We start from the raw sequence: 22536 nt of genomic DNA on the forward strand, positions 1-22536 counted from the left end.
CTGTTCTGCTGCAGTGATTCATGTGCTGCTCTGCTCAGATGTTTATTGACCTCCAACAGATGTCTCTTATTGGTTTTGTGTATCAGTAAACATTTTTCTTTGGCTGTTTCACTCAGTTCTTTATGTTTGTGTGCTTCGCTAACAGCTTTATGCCACAAAGCACTGGAAAACATAAAGATAAATAAAGATTATTCTGATTATGAGCTAAGTGAGCTGTTACAAAGTTCTCACTGGAGCTGCAATGATTAGTCAGTATTGACAGAAAAATAATTGCCAGCAACCCTGATGATCGATCCATCGTTTAAGTTATTTTTCAAGCAAAAGCACCAAATATCCGACAGAATTCCAGCCTCTTATGTGAGGATTTGAGTGTCAAGTTCAATCTAACAGTCTAGTGTCTTGCTGATTAGCAGAATTGATTTATAAAGACAAGCCTGCATTGATCATGTCATCTGTTAGAAGTAGGCAAACAGAATGTGTTGCTGACTTTCGATTGGCTCTTGCCTTTAGATTTACGGAAGCAGGGGTAAATTTTTGGACGTTCAGCGACTCGTTCGACACTCCTTTCGCAGCATTTGTGAATGACTGCGAATTAAGGAAGCTAATTGAGGCATGTGCATGGATGAAATTAAATTGGGTGTTTTATTGTATGCAGATGATGTAATTTTACTGTCATCTGACATGCAGAATGTGTTAAATGTGGTTAGTTTGTGTTGTTAATAAATCAGTGGAAAACGTAAATTAGTCAATGCATTTCAGTGAGAAAGGTGTGGTAAGATGTGCGGAAAGAGTTTTGGCTCCGTCACTTTAGAGTCCATGTTGGTGCGTTTCTCTTTATATGTCTGTGACGTGCATGGTTGCTGTTGGGTCCCTTGGTGACTGTGAGAGCCTTAGGATCAGCCATTAAGAAACTGAAAGTGTGCAATGACGTTAGCTATTCTAAACATACCCAACTCTGCGCTGCATGTGTCTCCCCTGTACTGAATTACGCTGCAGGGAGGCGGCTTAAGATTGTGGAGACCATTGCTCCCAATTACGGCCACTCAGAGAGGCACTAGCTGGGCACCAGGATCGGTGCAACCACTACGTGGCGAACGGGGAGTAGAATAAATAAGCAGGTGTTCATGTGGAGTAAATCACACAGCTCGCCACGGGCAAAAACAGCTTTACTGAATTTTTGAGGAGGTGAATGTGTTTTATATCTACAGGAATAGTTTGTGTGTCTCTAGAAGCCAAAGATTTTTAGTTGCACAGAGAGTCTATTCTGAGTGAGTGAGTCCCGTTTTCTGTTGTACTCTTCACATTGTGATGATTTCAGATGGTTAATATTCCTTAAAAAATGGAATGGCTGCTTAATTTTGACGTGTTTATAAGTTTGCTAACTTTTAATCAGTATTTGTTCTGATTTCTCCAACACACAGTCTGCAGGAGACAGGAGTCAACAGGAGACACTTCTTTGTTTTAAGGAGTCATGAGCCAAACACATAACTGAATAACACAGTCTCATATGGTTGGAGGTGATGGGATATTTTGGGGCTTTGGACTGTTGGTTGGACAAAACAAGATATTTTGAAGACATCACTACAATTTTATGTTTTGTAGACGAAATGATTAATTGAGAAAGTGATCAGCAGATTAATCAATCATGTTAAAACCTCACCGTGGCGCCGCCTGTTTAACCTTTGCCAGACGATGAGGAATTATCCCCTCCGTACTTTGCTTTTGTACATGAAGCGGCTGCCGTATGGACGATTTATCTGACAGGTGACTGAATTGTCACCCCTCAGGAATTCATGATCACAGCAGTAAATCCACTATATGCCGAGGAGAGATACATAGAACATATTAGTCTCCTGGATTTATTAGCTGTCTGATTTATGCAGATCTTACTCAACAGATTTCTACCTCTGTGTGTTAGGCGGCTTTCACTTCAGTTGAGTTCAGCTGACATTTACGGTGCTGGAGCAATCAGGAATTGCCATCATCTCTTAACTGTATTGATCCCTTTATATCTATAGCGCTGTTTATTTGGAAGATCTTAAGCATGGAGCCTTATAACATTTATGTCTTGTTGGGAGCATAAATATTTCCTCCTGAATAAGCCCCTATAAACCCTGCCGGGTCACCGTGTCTCCATCAAGGAAATGAAAAAGGCACAGGCGGCGACCAAGCCGGTGCTGATCGTCCCCTCATGAAGATCCCATAAAGGAATCGGATAATTATTATCCCTCCAATATAATCTCCAGTGTTTAAAGTGGTTTCTCTGTCCAAGATGTCCCACCAGGATCCAAAAATAATGGCAGCCAGAAACCAGAGCCTCTGAACTTCTGCAACCTGAACTGTCTGCAGAGAAAACAATGGGTTTCAGCAGCAGGGTTTGAGCCTGTGCTTCATGTCAAGTGACTCTACTTACTCAAACTGAACAATGTCTCCAGTGTGTTTCATTATGGATGGGAGCCTGCTCCCTGTTTTCCTCTGAAAGCACAAGCACGAGCCAGAACTAAAGACAAAAGACACTCGACATCTTTACCATAATTTGTTATCCAACACCTGCAGTCAGGTGCACCTGCAACAGCTGGTCCCGTCCTCGGTCTCTCTCAGACTGTGTTGAGTCGTATCAGAATATATTTGAGCTCTGTCGCGTCATGACAGCCGTCTTAGCGGCAGCATAGCAGGGCTTTAAATGGGCTATTTCAACTTTTTTTTATGTCTTCTTCAAATTAAAGCCAGACTGATAGCAAATTTTTGAGGCCGATAATTTGGAGTTAAGAACATCCGATAACGATATATTAGCCAATATTAATGTTTTAAAAATATAAACACAAAACACACAACAAGCTTGATCTTGATCCAATAGATTTGCTTTTTTCTTAAGAAATGTTCCGAAGATACATACATTGACTTGTCATCAAATAGTGACACTGTTTCTAGGTGACCTCAAACCGAGTTTTGTCCCGTCCAGCAATGTCTTGTTATTTATCGGCTGATGTATACATAAATATTGATATATATCTTCAATGAGCTCATATTGACTGATATATATTGACCTGGCAGGTTTATGAGTCTAGCTCTAATAAAAATATGGTCAATGTAAATGTTGTCTTGCTTTTAATGTGGGAACATGTTATTAAGAAACATCCAGTAAATATACAGCACCCTTGGCCTATGATGAGAAGATCGCTAGTATAAAGACTGGAATCAAGTGCAAACAGCTGGCCCGGCTCTGTGCAAAGGTAACAAAATTACCTACCAGCACCTTTAGCACTGCTTACACTCACTTTTATTTTTACAAATTAAACAAAATGTACGTAACTGGAATCAATCTTCTCATCTAACATCAACAAGAAAGCACATTTCTCAAAATGCTGAACTTTGCTTTAAGGCACCAACGTTGGGATTCCTGCATTTAACAACAACAACAAAAAAAATTCAGAGCATATGCCTCAGCACAAGCCCTGCATAAGGCGTAGAAAGGGGCTATTATAATCTTTTTTAAAGCGAGGCTGCAGTGGAGCATGCTCAGGTGTGAATTTCAGGTTTTTTTGCAAGGCTGAAAGGATTAGTTTAGCAGATTTCTGATTTTGTTGTGCTTATAACTGGATGGGACAGGTTTCCTCAGAAGCGCATTAAAAGGTCATGGTTTGTACAGGTTGCAGGGCAGAGCGTCATGCCTGCAGAAGCGCTCTGCAGCAGTCATCGCCCCTCTCGCACAGTCTCGGCAGTCTTCATGCGCTTTGACACGCTACACTGTGCTTGATCAAACACTGACTCCCCCTCAATTTCATAATTCCTTTTAATGAAAAATGCTGCTTTATTACGGGCATGATTTAGATGATCCAAATTAGCACATGTGGTTTTGTTCTTTCTTTCATGTACGGCCCTCTGTGGCTTGTAGATGTCAATCAGCTCCGCTGTGAGATTTCTTATTTCTGGCGTTTATGGCGTGTTTGTTGGGTATTAATCCTGTTTTAGGTCAGCATTGAGACTCGTGCAGCTTTTTGTATTCCCGTGCTGGTCATGTGCGCTTCATTGAGTCATGCACATGCGTTTCATTTGTGTTGCTTTGTAGCCTCAGTAGCATAGCTGTTTTTTTCCTTCTTAACAAAGAGGCACATTAGCAAAAGCAGATTCCAGCACGGAGGCCCGTAACTGGCAGACCACATCTCCACTTTAAAAAGTGTAATTTGATTAAATCTGCTCTGTTTCAGTCCAGAATCTGTGCAGGCTGAAACGAATAAAGTGGATTAACTCTGTCACAGGATGATGCAGATTAAACTGGTAAACACAATCACTAAGTGATACATATGGCATGTAGGGGTGGAGTTTCATTTTTCAGACAGAAGAACTGGGTGAAAATATTTGGGTTTTAATTCCACTCTGCGCAGCTGAAAAGGCACAGCGCTCGCGTGAGGTATAACGTTTCATACAACGGCGACAGTGGCAGAACATCATTACCAGTGCTGCTTGGGCCCATAATACCTCCAAGTCCCAACGTATTTGTTCCTCTTGTAAAAATTAGCCCTGCTAATGCAAATGATACTGCTAATGAAAGCGTTAAGTTATTCAGCTGGTGTTTCTCTGGAGTGATACGTCAGCATGTCTCCTGATCCCTGAAGCGGGTAGTCATGCTCGCTCTGACGGCGGAGATACAGCCGGTTCAATGAAAGCGGGGGTGGCAGCTGGAGAAAATCCATTCCCAGAGAGAGCGTTCTGCTGAGGCAGGTATGCCGACCTTTCAGTCATCTGATAGGTCAACGCTCGGCAGCGTGCCTGGACATTTGTGGCTAAACGCCAGGCCTGGTGGTGCTCATAGTAAAGCTTATCTGAGCAGCAGCCAGCTATGATCAATGGAACCCCTTGGCAGCTCATTTATAGTACAGTATGGCACAACCACAAAACACTCACCAACAGATGCAGGTGACAGATGATGATAGGCCGTTCTGTGGAGGGATGAGGAAGCTGATGAAAGGTTTGCCATGTGCATGGTGACCACACAGAATCTGCACAGCCTCCTCAGCGTAGGCCATGAGTATCTTAAGCAAAATGTAGTTTTAATTCACTGCGCAGCAGTTCAGTTGATCACTTTCAGCGCGTCTCCTAGGTTGACTGCCTCGGTGCGACAGATCACATTAATAATTTACTCTTTGTGGGAAGCTTTTATTGCACTTACAGTAACGTAATGAGTCGTCAACTGGAGTAACGTTATCTTCTCTTCACCTGCATCTCCTCCTGCATGCATCTGTACAGAGCAAGCTAGCTCTGCTAGCCAGTTAGCTTAACACTTAGAGAGGCTTATTTAACATGATAATAATTAATGAGTCTTTACTGACGTTGCAGCAGTACAATAAATACGCTTAACATCAACTAGACAGTGCAGCATCATAGAAGAATATGCCCTCGCCTTGTTCTCTTGCATGCCAGACTCGAGCCCCCGTTGACATAAACATTCAAATGTAGTAAAATGCTGCTTCGTCTTCCTCCCAGGTGCCCACGGAGTGAGAGAGGAGCCCAGGTTTGTGACGGCGCGCGCCGGAGAGAGCGTGATCCTGGGGTGTGACGGGTCCCCTCCCCTGGACGGCCAGCAGCCTCCCTATGTGGTGGAGTGGTTCAAGTTCGGAGTGCCTATTCCCTTCTTCATCAACTTCCGCTTCTACCCTCCTCATGTGGATCCAGAGTACACTGGTGAGATGCCGGGCTTCGATACAGAGACGATGTGAAAAGTCTGTTTTGTCTGTAACAGCTTTGGTTTAAAACCTTTGAATTAATGAGCATTCGGGTGCATCTTGGGATGAATCAGGATCATGATGCTGTCCGTTGCCAGGCACAGGAAATCCGCAGGCCTTTGTGGTGTTGACACTGCAGCAGACACAAAGCTGACAGATCATGATGATAAACAGTGACCATGAAATATGGAAGGATGTCATGATATCACAAGCAAAGGGGGGCTAAAACACATACTCCACACACTCCAGGACTAGACTTGTCACTCTACACAGGCTTCATATGTTCACCGTTTTGAACTGTACTCCATCGTGTGTGAAGGATGGTGGCTTGCAGATAAAATCACTATTAAAGCTGCAAGACACAACTTTAAAGATTTAAAGAAGCAGCTTATCATGCTGTGAAATATGTTTATTCACCTTCTTGCACAGAGTTAAATGAGAATTTTGATACCACTCTCATGTCTGGACAGCAAATATGAAGCTACAGCCGGGAGCAGGTTAGCTTAGCTTAGCATTAAGACTGGAAACAGTTGGAAAGAGGTAGCCACCTACATGCACCTCCAAAGCTCAATGATGTACACTTTACAACTCGTTTGTTTAATCCATGTTAATGAGTGAGCTTTAGGGGTGCTGGCGGGTGGATTTTGTTATGTTTGGACAGCGCCACGCTAGCTGTTTCCCCCTGTTTCCAGTCTTTATGCTAAGCTAAACAGTTTTTTATGGCTATAGCTTCATGTTCATCACACAAACATGAGATCTTCTCATCTAACACTTTGCAAAAAAAAAAAACAAATCAACATGTCAAATTATTGGTGTAAACTTTGTTTCCATGTAGATGTTATCGACCAACCAGCTTAAATGTCCACACATCAAACTGATGGATATAGTAATGATGTACTACCTCAAAAGCTTATATATTATAGCTTTAAGCGTCTTGCATAACTATTGTAAATATTGTAAATATTTCTATGATCGTACAGTGCATAGATTTCCCTACACTGCCGCAGACCTAATTATGAGCTTCTGGCTGAGAGCAGAGCCTTATTGCTGTGTACATGTACCTCCCAATCCTATTTCATTGAGAAGATTGACCTGCAATTTCAGCACAATCCGGTGTGTTTTCCCTCAGAATAGTACTTCAGCTGTTTGGGCTTTCGGCATAATGCACAATACAGCACACTGAGGCCTTTAAGTAGTAAGAGAAAGACTCGGCTGCCTTTGCAAACTGTTCTGGTTCTTGAACTGCGCCTCTTTCTGTTCTAATGTGGTGTTCGGGGGCTGTGCAGGGGCATCTGCTGCGTCTGAGTGCATGTAGAGGGAAATAACTGTGTCTCAGCAATTTATGACTGTGTTGTACATGCATTCTTTCCTGCGCTCCAGTGACAATGCAGCACAGAGCATGTACAGCACACAGTCAGTACAGTATATTAAAGAAACCCACATGCTGTACAATATGATGAAAATACGTCTTGAAATGTTCTGAAGCTGTAACTAACAAATTACTGCCATTTAACTGAAAAACTACTGACATGATTCACAGTACACAACACTGACAAACACTGAATTTGCCAGAGACATGTTTTTATGTTTTAGGCTACCCTCATTGATATAAATGGGGTGGACAAAATACTAGAAACACCTGTCAGTATGAAGCAAATGATCATACAGTTGAATCAGCACCTCTCTACCACAGAAACTAAACACTAAAGGTAGGATTCATTGCAGGACCCAAACTGTACCTGAGTGTATGACAATGTGTCTTTTTAAAGCTGAAATTAATAAGTTAATTTACACCGTTTGCAGATATGGACGTTGGCACTAGTTTGGACTCATTTAAGTTCATCTTTACTCTCTGTTTTTGGGCTCCACCAACCCCAGAGGGCAAAATGTGACTCTTCAGGTGCTAAATGCTCCACTATGTTCACCAGCTAGTTGCTAACTTTGTTTCTCTGTTGTTTGGTGCCGGGTTAAGTAGTGTATGGTAGGTTATTGAGAGCGGTGAGACTGAGTAATGATGTGGGCCATAAAACCAAAACACTGAGCTGAGAGATGCTACAAAGCTGTGCTGCAGAGTTGGATGATAGTTCTTTGTGGATTTGTCATGATGAGCGACTCCTTTCACATTTCATCTAAATATTGCTTATAGCAGCCTTAAAGACTCTCTATATACTAAATGTGTGTTTTTCTTCACATTCCTTTGCAGCCTCACAACCTTAGAAATCTCCCTCTCCCGACTTAGACAATATGTTTGCCACTGCCTTCACACAGAGTACTTGCTGCAGGAAATTGGTTCTTCTGATGTTGCTTCAGTGTGTGCGACAAGATGGTGAGATTTCAGAACGGGGTCACAATTATCCCTTCCTGTTCCCACCTCTTTACCAAGTACAAAACCCCTGCCTGACCTGGTAATATGCTGCAAACTGAAGGCAAAGCACAGCCAGGCGGGATTCTTTTCCCAAGTGTCAGTGTCCTAAATGTGGAAATAATAGATTTTTCTTTTTTTTATTGATATGAATGGAGTGAAAATGGTATAAATTCTGTTGGATTCATTGAAATTCCTCCTGATGGGCTTTTTCAAGCAGGGTCATCACTGCAAATAAGGCAAATGGCAATAACTCGATATCTGGGAAACCCTGCTTTTTGTTTTTGTGGCAGCTACTGTAGATGCGGCTGGAGCGTTTCATTGTTTACTGTAACCTCCGACTAGCAGCAGGCTACGAACAAACAGCGCTTTTCAAACAGCATCACACTCCACCGTGCTCACTCCGGCTCTAGTAGGCCTCTGCCATGTGGCGTCAAGTCTACTGTTGAGGAATTACCAGGGAACAGATGCAGCATGAATATGGCCAGTCTCATTACATAGATTAAAGTTTGTTCTGGGGATTGCATGTGCATGGCGACAGTGTGATAATGACACTGGACTGTAGTCTATGAGATGCTCTTTGGGGCCGCGCAGTCTCTGAGCTCATTTGGGTCGTTTCCATGAATTGTTATCTCTCAATATGAATGAAATTGGTGAATAGGCAACATGTGACATTATTCCATCACACAGCTGCTACCAAAACAGAGAAGATAATCCATGAATACTGTACTTACAGCATGGACAAATCCAAATGTGTACACTGTGCAGCGCAGTGCACAACGCAGATTCCAGCATTTCTGTCTATGGGTCAATCATTTTGTCTGGGTCAGTGTGTTACCATTGTTCACTTTCCAGTCTGTGTAATTGTTAACAGACCTACAGTGTATTCATTTTCATATTTAATTCAAGATTTCCTCATTAAAACTGTGTGTTTTCCCTTTCTAATTCACTGCAATCTTCTTGCAGACTAAAATCTATCCCGGATCATTTTGCCAGTTTGTCCTGCAGCTATATGGAAATTACAACATTTAAAAACATCTACTCTTGTGCCCACTCAAGCAATGACGCAATCAATAATTCAGATGTGCAGCTTGTGAAATTTTAGTGTCAGATCGTCCCGCTTTGGGATAAGCTGTTGGAAAAATTAAATCATATCTCTCCTAGCACTAGTTTTAGCTGCAGCTTGCACAAGAATAATATAGATGTACAGTATATGTAAAACAGTGCCACCCTCTCAGGAGCCCTATACACCGCAGGCAACAGGATATGGATGATAATGTGTTTTTTCACTATTTAAATAAGGGGAGAGTTAATGAGTATGAGAACATAGTATTAATCCAGGTCTTTTTGGTGGATTTGTCATTTGGCTCTGGTCTTGTGGCAAAGTAGCAGGTTAGCACACAGTGGTTAGCAAGGAACTACTGGTTGCAAAAGACATTTTTCATGGTAGACATCATAACTTGGCAAAAGAGCAAATCAGTGGAAAAATGGCTCCAAAACCTCCATCAATCCATCACTACCTGAACAAAATCCAATGCTAACTCCAATGCACATGATTTAGCTAATTGAAAAGGTACTTAGCACCATTGACAAACTGCTACAAATAGGTAACACAATAAAATAGATTATAATGGAAATAATGATGAAAGCAGCAAAAACACAAACAAACAAAATTATAACTAATTAATATTAGTAATCACCATATTATTAGTATTGCTGAATTCATGCATGTGTCATGGGATGGAAAGAACAGGAAACGGAACGGACTTGAGCGTTTGAGTCTGAGTATGAAATGTTCCTACATGTATATAGAGCCCTCAAACTTTCGCACAATGGAGCAGAAAAAAAACGTCATGTTCACGGCATGTTCACGACTTCCTGCTAACTAGCCCACAATGCAGCGCGTCACATCTATGGGGGAGAAAATTACAGTCCTGAACACCACACCTGAAGGTAATGAGGCAAAATGATGATGACTCATAAGCATCTCAAACCGGTTTACTGCCCACTGTGAAGTGCAGCACTGAGTGTGTATTGTTGCACATTTAAATTGATAGAACAAGTCGATATAAGAAGCAGAAATTTCTGCTGAAACAAATGTGTAATTGGGCGGAAAACCCCATGATCGCAAGGGATGACACATAAGATTACATTACTTTCATGTAACTTAAATCTTCATGGTTACCTGTGTTTGTGATGGTGCTAATTTAATCAAAGGTCACACATGCAGCTGTATTTTCCCCCTCTTTTAATCGCAGCTCTTTGGGGCTTCAAGTTGTTTTTTTATTCCACCTCATTTTGTCTGCCAACTTTGTCACTTTGGATCTGTCTCGTTTCCTCTTCAAAGCGCTCCGACCTGACAAAGCTCGCGCTGTGATCTGAACGAGGTGTTTGCTCTTCTGTTTCCGCGGCAGACAGGACTCTGCGCTGTGTAAGTGGTGTATGCCCTGGAGGCCGGTCCTGACGTGGATGCAGTGCTGTTAACTCTGTTTACAGCAGCACCCTCTCGCTCTTTGACAAATGGGAGCCGAGGTTGATCCCTACCCTTCACGCCATCACCCACCCCGCTCAGCACTTCAATGCCCAGGCAAAAATAGACCTGACTTTTTTAAAGACAGGCTACCCTTTTACTGCAAGACTGCAGTCCCCACTCCTCTCTCTTCCTCTTCGCTGTATTGATTTTCTGCTGAAAACAAACAAACAAACAAAAAAAGTCAGTTTCCTACCCCAACTATGGCAGCAATCACAGGGCCGGGGTATCTATTTATTGCTTTTACATACCATGGCGGTAGAGCAATTCAGCCCACCCTCAACTTCAATATATTTGCCTGACATTCAGTCTGGAGTAACAGGAAGCAGTGCTCACTGTACATCTACGCATCAGAGTTTGTAAAAATGCTCCATCTGAGAACAGTCATCAGACAGAGCAGAGGCGAGTGTTTTAGTCTGCTGGGCTGTCAGAGGCAGCCATGTGAGCAGCGGGCTGAAAGGCTTGAAGACAGACAGCTTAGCAGCTGAAGATTTCACCACGCCTGCTTCCCTGAACTCCTCTCATCCCTCGCGATTTTCCTCCTTTTAGAATTCCAATTTATCCTCAGCCTTGAAGAAGAAGGAGAAGAAGAAAAAAAAAAGAGAAGTGGGGATGGAGAAGTTTCCTAAGAAGTAGATGATTTCTATGAGGTGGAAGGCTGTTTTTTTTTTTTTTCTTTTTCCACAGTGACACCAAATACTTTATTTAAATCCAGCTGAAGGTATGGCTCCTAGGTAGTTTTATGCATGAATCCCAGTACTTCAAGGTAGCTGGTTTGTCTTCGAGCCAGATGGTCGTTAATTTATGGTTACATTTTGAGGAACGTCTGCTTTCTTGCAGAGAAGAGAAGATGAGAAGATGGATGTGAAGCCACGGCCAGGAGCCGTTATCTTAATGTTAGCTTAGCATAAAAACTAGAAGCTGGGTGCCAGGCTAGCTCGTTAATTCAACTAAACCTCACTAATTAGCATGTTGTATCTTATTACAGCGAAGTGTTCCACTCAGTCAAGAAATAACCCTGCACATAAAAATCAAAACTTGTGCTTTTTATACTTAGATTTTTGCACAGATTAAACAAACAAGACATGTTGTGTTATCTCTTGAGCTTTAAAGGTGCTGGTAGGTACATTTTGCCGTCTTTTGGGCTGAAGCAGGCTAGCTTTTCTCCCATTTCCAGCTTAATGCAGTATCAATCTTCTTACTCTTGGCAAAAAAAAAGCAAATGAGTGTATTTCCCAAAATGTCAAAGCTACTCTTTTAAGTGTACAAACCAAAACCTTTTGCCAGTAATCATTTGAGTTTGGGCATCGTGTGTCGGCATGCTCTTTATATCCGTTTGTGTTTCCTCCAACAGTCCAAAGATTTGGACGTCAGCCTGATTGAAAGCTCTAAATTGCCCAAAGGTATGACTGTACAGTGAGTGTTAGGGATTGTCTGTCTCTGTTAACTCTGTGAGAGACTGGCAACCTGTCCGGGGTGTTTTCCTGCCTTCCATCCAGCGCTTGGAAAGGCTCCAGACTGCTGCACTCCCTCAATAGGAATAAGCAGGTGGAAGAAAAAAAAAGGCACTAAGGAATGAATTTGTCCGTCACACCCGACCTGGTCTTTGTGCATCCAAATATGCTTGTGCTTATTTTAATAACCAGTAGTTCAGAGTTTGAGTTTATGGAGCCCTTGCAGAGAAAAGGAATATGGTAGAAGCAGAGATTCATATAATGTTGCTTAATCCTAATAATTTAAAGCACTCATTGGAAGAATATTTTATTTGTATTTATAATCTCTTTAAAAGACAAACAAAAGCATTATCTTGAATCTGTTGGCCGCTGGAGAATATTGCACCATGACTTGTTGGCTGCATTTGATGCAAAATGCCATAAGAGGAAAAGGTTGAAGTATAGCGCTTGACCCCCAGCTGCCGTGATGGGTCAGACAGACGAGTGCGCGGTGCTAAACTCTGGTGTTTGTTGTCCTCTCTGTCCGCAGGTAGAGCCACTCTGTACGGGAAGGCCTCCCTGCAGATTGACCCAGTGCGCTCCGACGACCAGGGCTGGTACGAGTGCAGGCTCCTGATGCTGGAGCAACAGTACGACACCTTCCACAACGGCAGCTGGGTGCACCTCACAGTCAATGGTGAGTCACCTGCGGGGCCTGCTCTCTGACCTGGGAACATGTGTGCTAGCGGGTGTGGATCTAAAAAGAATAACAGCTCCACAGCTCCACGTGAAATAAACTAGTATTTTCTTGAGGATGTATTGGACAGCAAGCCTCGATCCTCTCAAGGTCAAAAGTACAAGCTGCAACTTTTCTGACTCAGTGGTAGATTTTAGTTTTGGTTAAATGTTTTATTAACTTCTGTGTTTTGTATTTTTGAGCAGCTGCACTGATTTTGCATGAATCACGTCTATAATCATAGATGTCTATACATACAGTCAGTTTTTAACATCCAGTCCTCATCCTCGGAGAGTTATACACCTATAACCTTGTTCTCAAGGCAGTTTTGGTCTGTCTGGACGATGTTTTGAAGGTTTTTACGTCAAATGATGAAGCTGATTAGTCGACTGATCGATTAGTCGGCTGACATAAAAGTAATTGTCAACTTTTTTGATGCTTATTTAAATTGTCTTAAGCATTTTTCACCATTTCCTACACTTTCTAAATTATATATTTCACATTACAAATTATTCTTCCCAGTGCTGAACATAGAATAGAATAGATCTAAAATGGACCATCAATCACATTCTCTGTCCCTGTAAATCGTTCCACTTGTGCTGTATGTTGGTGACGGTTTACGGTTTTCTATGTTTTCAGCAGGCACAATTGAATGAGTGGCTGTTAGACGCTGTTTTAGATCATTCCTGCGGCTGCTTTTCAAAAGGCCTTGGGTAAAAAGGGACGAGAGGCTGTTTAGAAGGGAATTGATTGTGGCCTGTTTAAGGCGGTTCCGGCAGGGATCGTCTGTGATAGTCTGAGAGCTATCAAACTGATGACCAGGCGGAAAAAAAATCTGCGCCTTTGCATTTCCCAGGAATGCCCCAGTGGCTCAGAGAATCCTATGTGAAGTGTGTCTTCACATTGTAGCAGCGCACCAGAGACTTCAGACACAATGATGCTGTCGTGGGTTTTTTTAAAGCCCTGTATCTGTTTCATGTGAGGAATGCTTTTTAGACAGATGTTATATTAAGCTGCTTCATATGTTTTACAGAAGCCGTAACCCAATAAATTCTGACTGCTTGCAGACGCACGATGCAGCAAAGAGGCAGTGAAGTAAATGCATTAAATTCATGTAGTCTCATTGCGTTTCTCAGCTTTCCTGCAACTGGTTAATGTGAGTGGGTGAACACTTCCCTAAACAGGCGTTTGAAGAGAATAGTTCAGGCTAAAAGTGGTGATTTTCTTGTGTTAAAGCTTCACAGGTCTCTAACTTCAGAAAGCTGTAATCCTCAGTGTTGTTAGAGAGAGACTTACTGAAGTACTGTCAGCCTCATTCACATGTATATTTTTGGGGCTTATGAGTGCTGTGTGAAGCTCATGCATATTCAATTTCATCATGCATATGTTTTACAATGGGCGCAGTTCTTGTGTTTGAATAATGATTGCAACGCGCTGTACGCGAAATACTGTGTAAAGAGCCATTTATAAAGTCCACTGCACGGCGTAATCACTTTGGAATGAAAAATGCTGATCTGTGTAAATGCTTATTATCAATGCGCCACATAATGTTTTCTTTTGTGTGTACTGGTGTGTCGTGGGTGTGTTTGTTCGCCACGCGCCGCAAATGACTTTGTGCACTGTGCTCTGCGTTGTATCAGCACTGACATGAGAGCGACTCGTTGTGTGTGTTTGCACGCGGCTAAATGAGATCTCCGTCGGCCGGGTGAAGTTGTAGTTGAGGAGTGAATAGGTTGCACTCCGCTGTCACCTGCACACTCCCCGTGATGTGTGTGTGTGTGTGTGTGTGTGTCAATGTTTTGTTGTGTAGGCATACTGCATCTCTGTAGCCTGCCTCATCAGTATTCACTCTTAACTTCAACTGCTCCCTCCCTGCCTCTTCTGCTGCTCTCCACTCCTGTCAGGCCTTTCAACAGAAACTGAGCTCTTTGGGCTCTAGCAGAACTAATAGTATCCCTGAATGTCATATGTATTTGGCATATTAAGTGGTGGCATTTTACATGACCTCATGCATGTAATGTGTCTAGCTATAGAGATGCAGCGAGCCTGTGTGCGTGCTTGGGGTGGATGTGTTTAGCTGGTGCAAATATTTTGCTCCTCTGATGCCGTAATTTGCATTTAAAGACTGACATTCATGGAAATACCAAAAGCAGCGTTTGTTCCAGAGTCCAGATTTCCAAAAAGGGAATTCATATGAAGACTTTATGCCACTGTTGTCCTCTAAATGGGTGTCTGTGAGGGGAGCAGGTGCCATTTTCGTCTGGCCTCCACACAGACACTAAGGGCACCCATTTCCTTTGGCTGTTGGTATTTGCATACACTCCTCCTTTGAGTTCCTGTTTGCTGGCCTTAACTTCCTGCCAAGCGGACAGGGAATTCGTGCCCACTCAGTGGCAGGTGTCAGATGGCAAGGCCTTGTGCCCGAAAAAGACACTAAGGCCACTCTCTCTCTCTCTCTGCCCTCCCCCCCGTCTCATCCTCTCCTCTCCAGTCACCCTTGTCCTTCCCTTCTACTTTTCAAGCATCAGCAAGCTTTTCAGAGATCAAAAATACACCAGCGCACGAGCATTTTCACATGATTTTAAGTTAAACCTGGTGCTTGTTAAACACAAGCACTGCCACTGTGTCACTGGGTTACTGATGGGCTGGCATTCAGGACCCATTTGGTTGACCTAACCGGGGCCCAAATGCCAGCTCATTTGTCCACCAGCTCCATATATTCCCCGTGTGTGTCTGCCCTTGTCAGTCACTAACGGGCCTTTGTGGCTTCAAGTGGAGCCCATGTGAACCATCATCCTCACGCCCATGTGGGATAAAAATTTAGATAAGTAGACTTTTTTGTTCTTCGCATTCCTCCCCAAATTCCTTACATTGGCCCAAATGTCCCGGTCGGGACTCATGTGTAGCCTATTTGGACAAAACTCTTAAAGCCAGTGTTTCCAAAAAGAAAGAAAAACGCATTTGTCTGCATTACCCTGCGTCTACAGCGCAAGCGTATCACACAGCTTTTTTATTCGCACATCTCACACAACAGATACGCTTTCATTTTAATCTGTGCAGCTGTCTGCATCGACTCTGTGCAGGCTGGCGTCTCAGCTGCGTCTCACGGGCGTGACCGCAGCCTAAACACAAGGTTGATTTCCAATAAAAAGGCACTGAATAAATACAACTATAACATCTCATGAAATTTGAGAACTGCAAAACAAATCCCGCCGACACTGCAGCTCGACTTATGCTCGAATCGGTGCCGGGAGTCCGTTTCACGTGTCATTTTTCGGTTATAGAGACAAGCATATTTTTTCAGGTTCAGTGTAAAATTATGAATGACTTGACTGCCAATCGTTTGTGTTGATGCAAAAATAGATCAGCAATACTCACACATACTGTAGAAAAGGAAAACTGCATGCTGCACAGACAATTTGGCCGCTCCGTTGCTGCTCAACGAGTTGAAATGCACGAACAAGATTTAACCGGTATAGACACTTCAGTGTGGCCTGGACGATGCGGTCTGGACATGGGGTCAGTGGAATGCTGGGACCAGGCTATCAGCCTAGTAGTGGTCCAACTTGACAGCATGGATGCAGGGAATAAAAATTTTGAGTTGTCTCATGATGTCTTGACAAAAATCACAAGCATGTAAGAATTCTTTCTTTGGTTTCAGTGTACCTTCAACCCTTTGACTATCACCCTCAGGTCAGGAGCATTATACCAAATTAAAGAGCAGTGAAGAAGTGAGTCCCTCTTTGTCTTTTCTTGATTACAATATATTATAATCCAGATCCAGAGGCATCCAGAGTCTCCCTGAGTGCCTCTTTCTTCTCTCTCTAACAGTGTACACCGAAACACACGTTACGCGTTTGAGGCTCATGATGTGAAATCAATGAAAAATGTGTACTCTGTGTAGCCGTATTCTCTGAGGAACAGAGACAAGAGAAGAAAGACCGAGCGAGGGAATAAAATGATGCAGACGCACTCTCGAGTTAGTGAGCAAATAACAGTGGATGTGAGCCTTCAAAGAACAGGCCGAACCCCGCATCTGAGCATCCAGGCCATCTGCCGACGAGCTGTGTGGTCTACGCAGAAGAACTGTGGGAGTGCAGGATCTTCAAGCGTCTTTTAATGTATATAATTGATGAAGAGCTGCAGTAAGTAGGGCGAGAAAGTGAAGCTCAGAGTACTTTTTTTGTAGAGCAACTCCCCGGTTTCCCAGCCATGGTGACACTTCCTCCGTGACGAGCTGTACCTGATGGCGCGAAACAACTCCCAGGTTGACCGGTGTACCTGCTGTTGTCACCGCCATGTGTCCCACCTACTTCCTGTCAACTGATGCTTAATCCCTAGAGAAGAATCTGAATTAGGATTAGAATTAATAACAGCACCAATACTCCATTACAAATAAAAGTCCTGCGTTTAAGGTTGTGCTTGCGGTATTATCAGCTAAATTTACGTCGTTCTGCAGAACGTCAGCCCTCCTGTTTGATTACATAAATAACACTGATGCATCAATGTGTGAGCAGCATTTTACTGTTGTGGCTGGTCAATGTGCAGCTATTTTTAATTACTTTACATGCAGTTAGCTGCTTTAGTCCAGTTCTTTCCAGCCTGAGAGTCGGGCCTCTCAGAAGTACCACAACATAAGACTGAGGGGCTGTGAGATCATTTCTGTGTGCGAGACAAAGTTCTGCTACAAGAATGTTGAATTATTTTTCAGACTTTTGTCAAACCTCTGCTTTTTTAGTGAAGTAATTGGATAGTTTTATCTCTTTGGGCCTCAAAAAGTTATTTAAACGCAAGCGTGTAAGAAGTTTAGAGGGCAAAACGCCCTCTAACTCATAGACATCTGAAATGTGATAAGGAACCCCGACTAGACACTGGGCCAAAAAGGTTGGGGACCAGTGGTTGAATTTTTAAAAATACGTTGTTTTTTTTTATAAATTTATAATAAGTTATAATTTATTTTTATGAAAAATCTTAAAGTTCCTCTCCAGGCATTGATGAAACCCCTAAAAACACATCTCTGCTCAACAAAATCACATAATTATTTTAATAGTTTTCTCCATTGAAAAAAATTCCTTTATGCCTTACGTTGTCTTGAATGTAAGTCTACACCTTTGCCTTCATGTAGTATGCGTGGATCTAAGCAGCCTCCACCTCTGACTCCACCCACCCCTCTGCTGCACGCCTGCAGCTTCGACTCTGCTCATCAAACACACAAACCTCATCAGCAGCTCAGCTATCTGACAAACTGATCTGAGTAGCCTTTGCCATAACTTCATTAACACCCCCAAACCATGTAAAATGACATTAATCATCATGTAACTTGGCAGGTTAGTGCTAACATTAACAGTCGACAGATAAAAAGAAAAATAAACTTGGTTGACCAACATGTTGGCTCATACTGGCTGTGTCCTCGGGATAAATGGATGGAACCACCCCGCAACTGGTTTCTTAACTATGTTATGATGAAGCCCTGACTCTCTGAATCTGTGTTTGTGAGACTGTCATTGGTCCACTGCAGTTCCAAGGTGGGAATACCCAGGCAAGGTGTTGCTACTGATATGTCCTGTAGCAGATAAAAAACACCATATGGACATGCTAACAAGGATAAAAATTGATTTCCATTGGGGGGACTCTATAAACTGAAGGGTAATTAGTAACTAAAGCTGACAAAAGTGCAACATTTAGCTCTGAATTGAAGTGTAAATCAGCAGAAAATGGAAATAATCAAGTAAAATATCTTTACAAGTAGTAAATGTGCATGGATTTGCATTCCATCCATGCACCTAATTGAGTAATTAGGATTAGTCGGATAATAAAATCAACGAGAATCAATGCAGTATATCTAAAGATAAGAGCACAAACTCTGCACGAGGTTTCCCCTCTATAACTAAAATGATGCGTCATGATCCGTTTAATGGAGCTGTTGACCCATCAGCCACATGAGCAAGAGCTTCACAAAGCAGTCATGCATTTTATCAAAGTCTCCATTAATCGCTCCATTGCTGTGTCATATACAGTAACGAGTGTCAGAGAGTGAGAGGGCAGTGTATGGACAGGCAGATGTCTAAATGTGCTAATTGGGCGATTTGTTTACTCCATGCCAGGTGCTTGTGTGCAGTCTGAAGCATGGCAGCACTCCCAGCGGCAAGCAGTGACCCACTTGTATAGCGGTGCCTTTTTCTCTTTAACTAAACACGCTGCCACTATTTATAATCAAAATATTATGTTGAAACACTGAGAGCAGCTGGCTGAGGAAACTACAGTTTATTGGCCTGCAGTAGGTGGTGAACAGCTCCCCTGTGGCTGTTAGTGAAGCTCAGAAACATCAGGTGAAAATGCAGCCATGTTGCTAAGTGGCTTCTGTAGGTTTTCTGGTGTCTGGCAGATTCAGAACAGTGTGGCGTCACCTGTTATCAGAGCAGACTGCTCTTCTTCCAGCGTTTCTAATTGTTCCACATGTGCTGGGAGTGGGCCAGAATCGTGGATGTGTTAAGAGCTGAATATATCCTACTGGCCAATGTCGGTACTACAACAACAACAACAACAAAACTGTCACGCAAAAAGCATTTTCCTCATAGACCACCAGTCTGTAATTTTACATTTTTAAACTATGGAGGTTTTTATATTTCTTCAACCTTCCTGGAGCCAATAAAAGCTATTTTTTATGTGCGTTTTTTATGCGAACGGACACCATCTTTGAGTCATCAGTTATTTTGTCAAACACACCCCAAAGCTCTGGAACACACCACCTGTATCTTCCAGGGAAGGCAGCTCACTAAATGTTTTTACAAGAAAGCTAAAAAACGTACCTTTTGACTTTAGCCTTTTAACTAGCTATGACTTCCTGATACAGGCCTGAAACTTGTGGGCTTCTCCTCGTGTTTATGCACTGATGCACTTCTTTTAAGTCGTTGTGTTTTTCTTGATTTTTTGCGTTTACTATCATTATCAAGCAGGTTTCATACTCCGTCTTATTGCACATTGATGTTTTTATGTCCATTCTGTCTTTTCTATGTGAAGCACTAACTGGGTGCATGTGATTTCCTTGCTGTAAAGCACTCTGAGCTGCAATTCCTGTATGAAAGGTGCAAAACGAATAAAGATTATTATTATTTTGAATAGACCCACAGCCAGAATACCAGAAGAGTGTGACAAAATACATGATGAAAAAAGTGATATGTCGATTAGATGCAGCTGAATGATTATTGTTTAATGTAAAGGTTGGGAGTGTTTTAAGGATTTCTGTTCTCACTTTCTCCACAGCCCCACCTTCATTTACAGCGACGCCGCCACAATATGTGGAGGCGAAGGAAGGGGGAAGCACTCTGCTTAGCTGCTCTGCCCAGGGAAATCCAAAACCAATGATCAGCTGGCTGAGGGAGGGGGAGGAGCTCGCAACCAACACAAAGTACTCGGTAAGAATGGTGATGAGTAATGGGCGTTATTCTGATTTATGATTGTGGACAAATATAGAAGCAGGGTTTGCGCACAGATGGTGTCATCCACTGAGTCCATCTGTACTGGAAGTATGTTATGGTCTGTGTCTCACTGAGGCTAATATCAGTTTGCTCTGTTGTTGTGCTGCAAAAAACCACATTTTCTGAGCTAAAACCTCTGCTGGCATGCTTGAGTCTGTGCTGTTTGTGGTGCTCAGGCACAGGTAAGAGCACATTCTGAATTATAGCATTTTTATGCATTTAAAACATATTGAATCTGTGGTTTTAGTTGACAACAAAACAGTTAATTTATTTGATTAATAATGGCAGTCAGTGTTAGTAGCAGCACGACTGTCAGTCAGGCTCTTCCTGCGTCTCAGCATAAACAAAACAAACAAACTCCACCTTGAATCACTTAAACAATTTTAAAAACAGCCACTGGCAGCACGGCTCACATCCCCCTTTGTTGTCTGTTTATGCATGATTTTTATTCCCATGGATCAACTCCCAAAAGTAAGACAGTCTGATGTCATGACAAGATTATTTCTGGCACAGCCTCGGTGCCGTTTGATAGCAGGAAACGTCTCAGCTACATAAACCGTCGACAATAAACATCAGGTTTGTGGCGTTGGTTGCACAGAATCACAGACATTTAGCGCGCCGCTCCGTTGCGGATGACTCACAAACACCCAACGCTTCAGCAGACGATGGATGATGCATCGCCGCCTCATGATCTTGAGCAAAAAGGGGCAAATGTCACTCTTTCTCAAGTGGAGAGACTCTTGCTCTCTTGCTTTCTTGCTCTCGCTCAACTATCACAGGAGTGCTCTCTCCACCTACACGTGAAGCTGAAGGGGGCTCTCGAATGCAACGTCTGTGCTCCGGTGACTGTCAGGAGTCAGTCTCGCAAAAGTAGGAATTTGAAGTAGACGAGGGAGGTCAAGGTAAACAGAAAATTAAATCACAGCGGCTCATTACGAACTGCGGGAATGCTTTTAACATAACAGGTTGTTGATTATGTGTAACAAGTACAGGAGCGTTGAAGGACATCTTTTATACTGCTTGTAATTGTTTTTGAAACTTTCTGAAAGGTGGGTGCCTCCTTCCTTTTCCTGCACGCCCTCACGTTCTCATGTGTCACTGATGCTGCAGTCCTGCTGTTGCAGGAGCGTCCTTTAGGGGTCTTTCCCTCTTTCTCTTTCACTTCACCCTCTATGCTCCAGCGTCTCTCCGTCCCGTCGCCTCTTTTTAACACCGTTCCCTCCGTAAATGATTAGACAACATTCTGATGCATTATTAATCTCCCTCTTCCGCATCAATATTACATTAGCCCTAATATGAATGTTACACTAAAAATGAGAATCGCTGGTGAGAGCCGAACGCTGTACTTCCTGTTGTACAGTACGCTGAAAAATATTAAAAAGCAGTTCATTTAGCAGCTTTCTTCATCCATTTGGCTGTTTCGAGTTGATATTCAAGCACAAAACTTCAAACTTGGGAAAGATCCTACTTGCAGTGAGAAGAGAGCTGAGTGTGTATTCGTGTATTTGTGTGTGTGTGTGTGAGCGAGCACGAGGGTGTATTTGCTCACCCACATGCTCAGATCCATGGAGACGTCATGGAGAAAGGCAGGAATGTGACAGACAGGGTTAGAGAGGAGGAGGATTCCTCCTCCTCCTCCTCTCTTTACTTTACTTTATTACTTTATTTATTTGCATGAAACAAAGATGCTGAACAAAACAGTTGTGCAGGAGAGGAGAGAAACCTTGACGGGATTATAAGGGTCTTCCCCAAAGTGCACTCAAATCACAGGCACAAAAACGCAAGCAGGAAAACAACAGCAACCTCCCGCTGTTCCTGAACACAACATCAGTCTCTCTGGATGTGTCAGCGAAGTGACAGGAATTGAGATTCTGCCTTCATCTCACGCCTCACCTTATCTACCGCTCCTTCTTTCTTCTGTCCCCTTTCCCCCCCTGCTCATCCGCTGCCGACTTCCTCCTCCTCCTCCTCCTTTAATCTTCTCCCCCTCACCTTGGATCGAGTGCAGCTGTGGCACAGAAAGTATTGCAATGGACTGATGGCCATTACATATAATCAGATCCTGCTAAGTTTGCTGTCTTGGAAGTTTTGCTGCAATCACGACTGCATGTGCTGCCTGTGGTGTAGGAGTGCAGTGATTTGATCCAACAAGTGATTTGATTTAATTTTGATAGATTCAGCGCATGCAATTCCAGGATTCAGACAGAACGTGAGGTGAATGCTAAAGGAGGCGTGATTGCATTCAAAGTTAATGGAAAGGCGCCACATTGCTGG

At 42.9% G+C, this 22536-nt stretch overlaps 1 protein-coding gene across 1 annotated transcript in view; it reads left to right on the top strand.

Moving 5' to 3' along the window:
- igsf9ba (immunoglobulin superfamily, member 9Ba) overlaps positions 1-22536 on the top strand; it is a 63236-nt gene that overhangs the window by 12018 nt on the left and 28682 nt on the right. Inside the window, exons 2-4 of the mRNA XM_041941257.1 lie at positions 5485-5682; positions 12599-12745; positions 20048-20199. Of these exons, the coding sequence (XP_041797191.1) occupies positions 5485-5682; positions 12599-12745; positions 20048-20199 (497 nt within the window). The remainder of the gene's footprint in view (positions 1-5484; positions 5683-12598; positions 12746-20047; positions 20200-22536) is intronic.

This window comes from Chelmon rostratus, chromosome 7, assembly GCF_017976325.1.
Source record: "Chelmon rostratus isolate fCheRos1 chromosome 7, fCheRos1.pri, whole genome shotgun sequence".
NCBI lineage: Eukaryota > Metazoa > Chordata > Actinopteri > Chaetodontiformes > Chaetodontidae > Chelmon > Chelmon rostratus.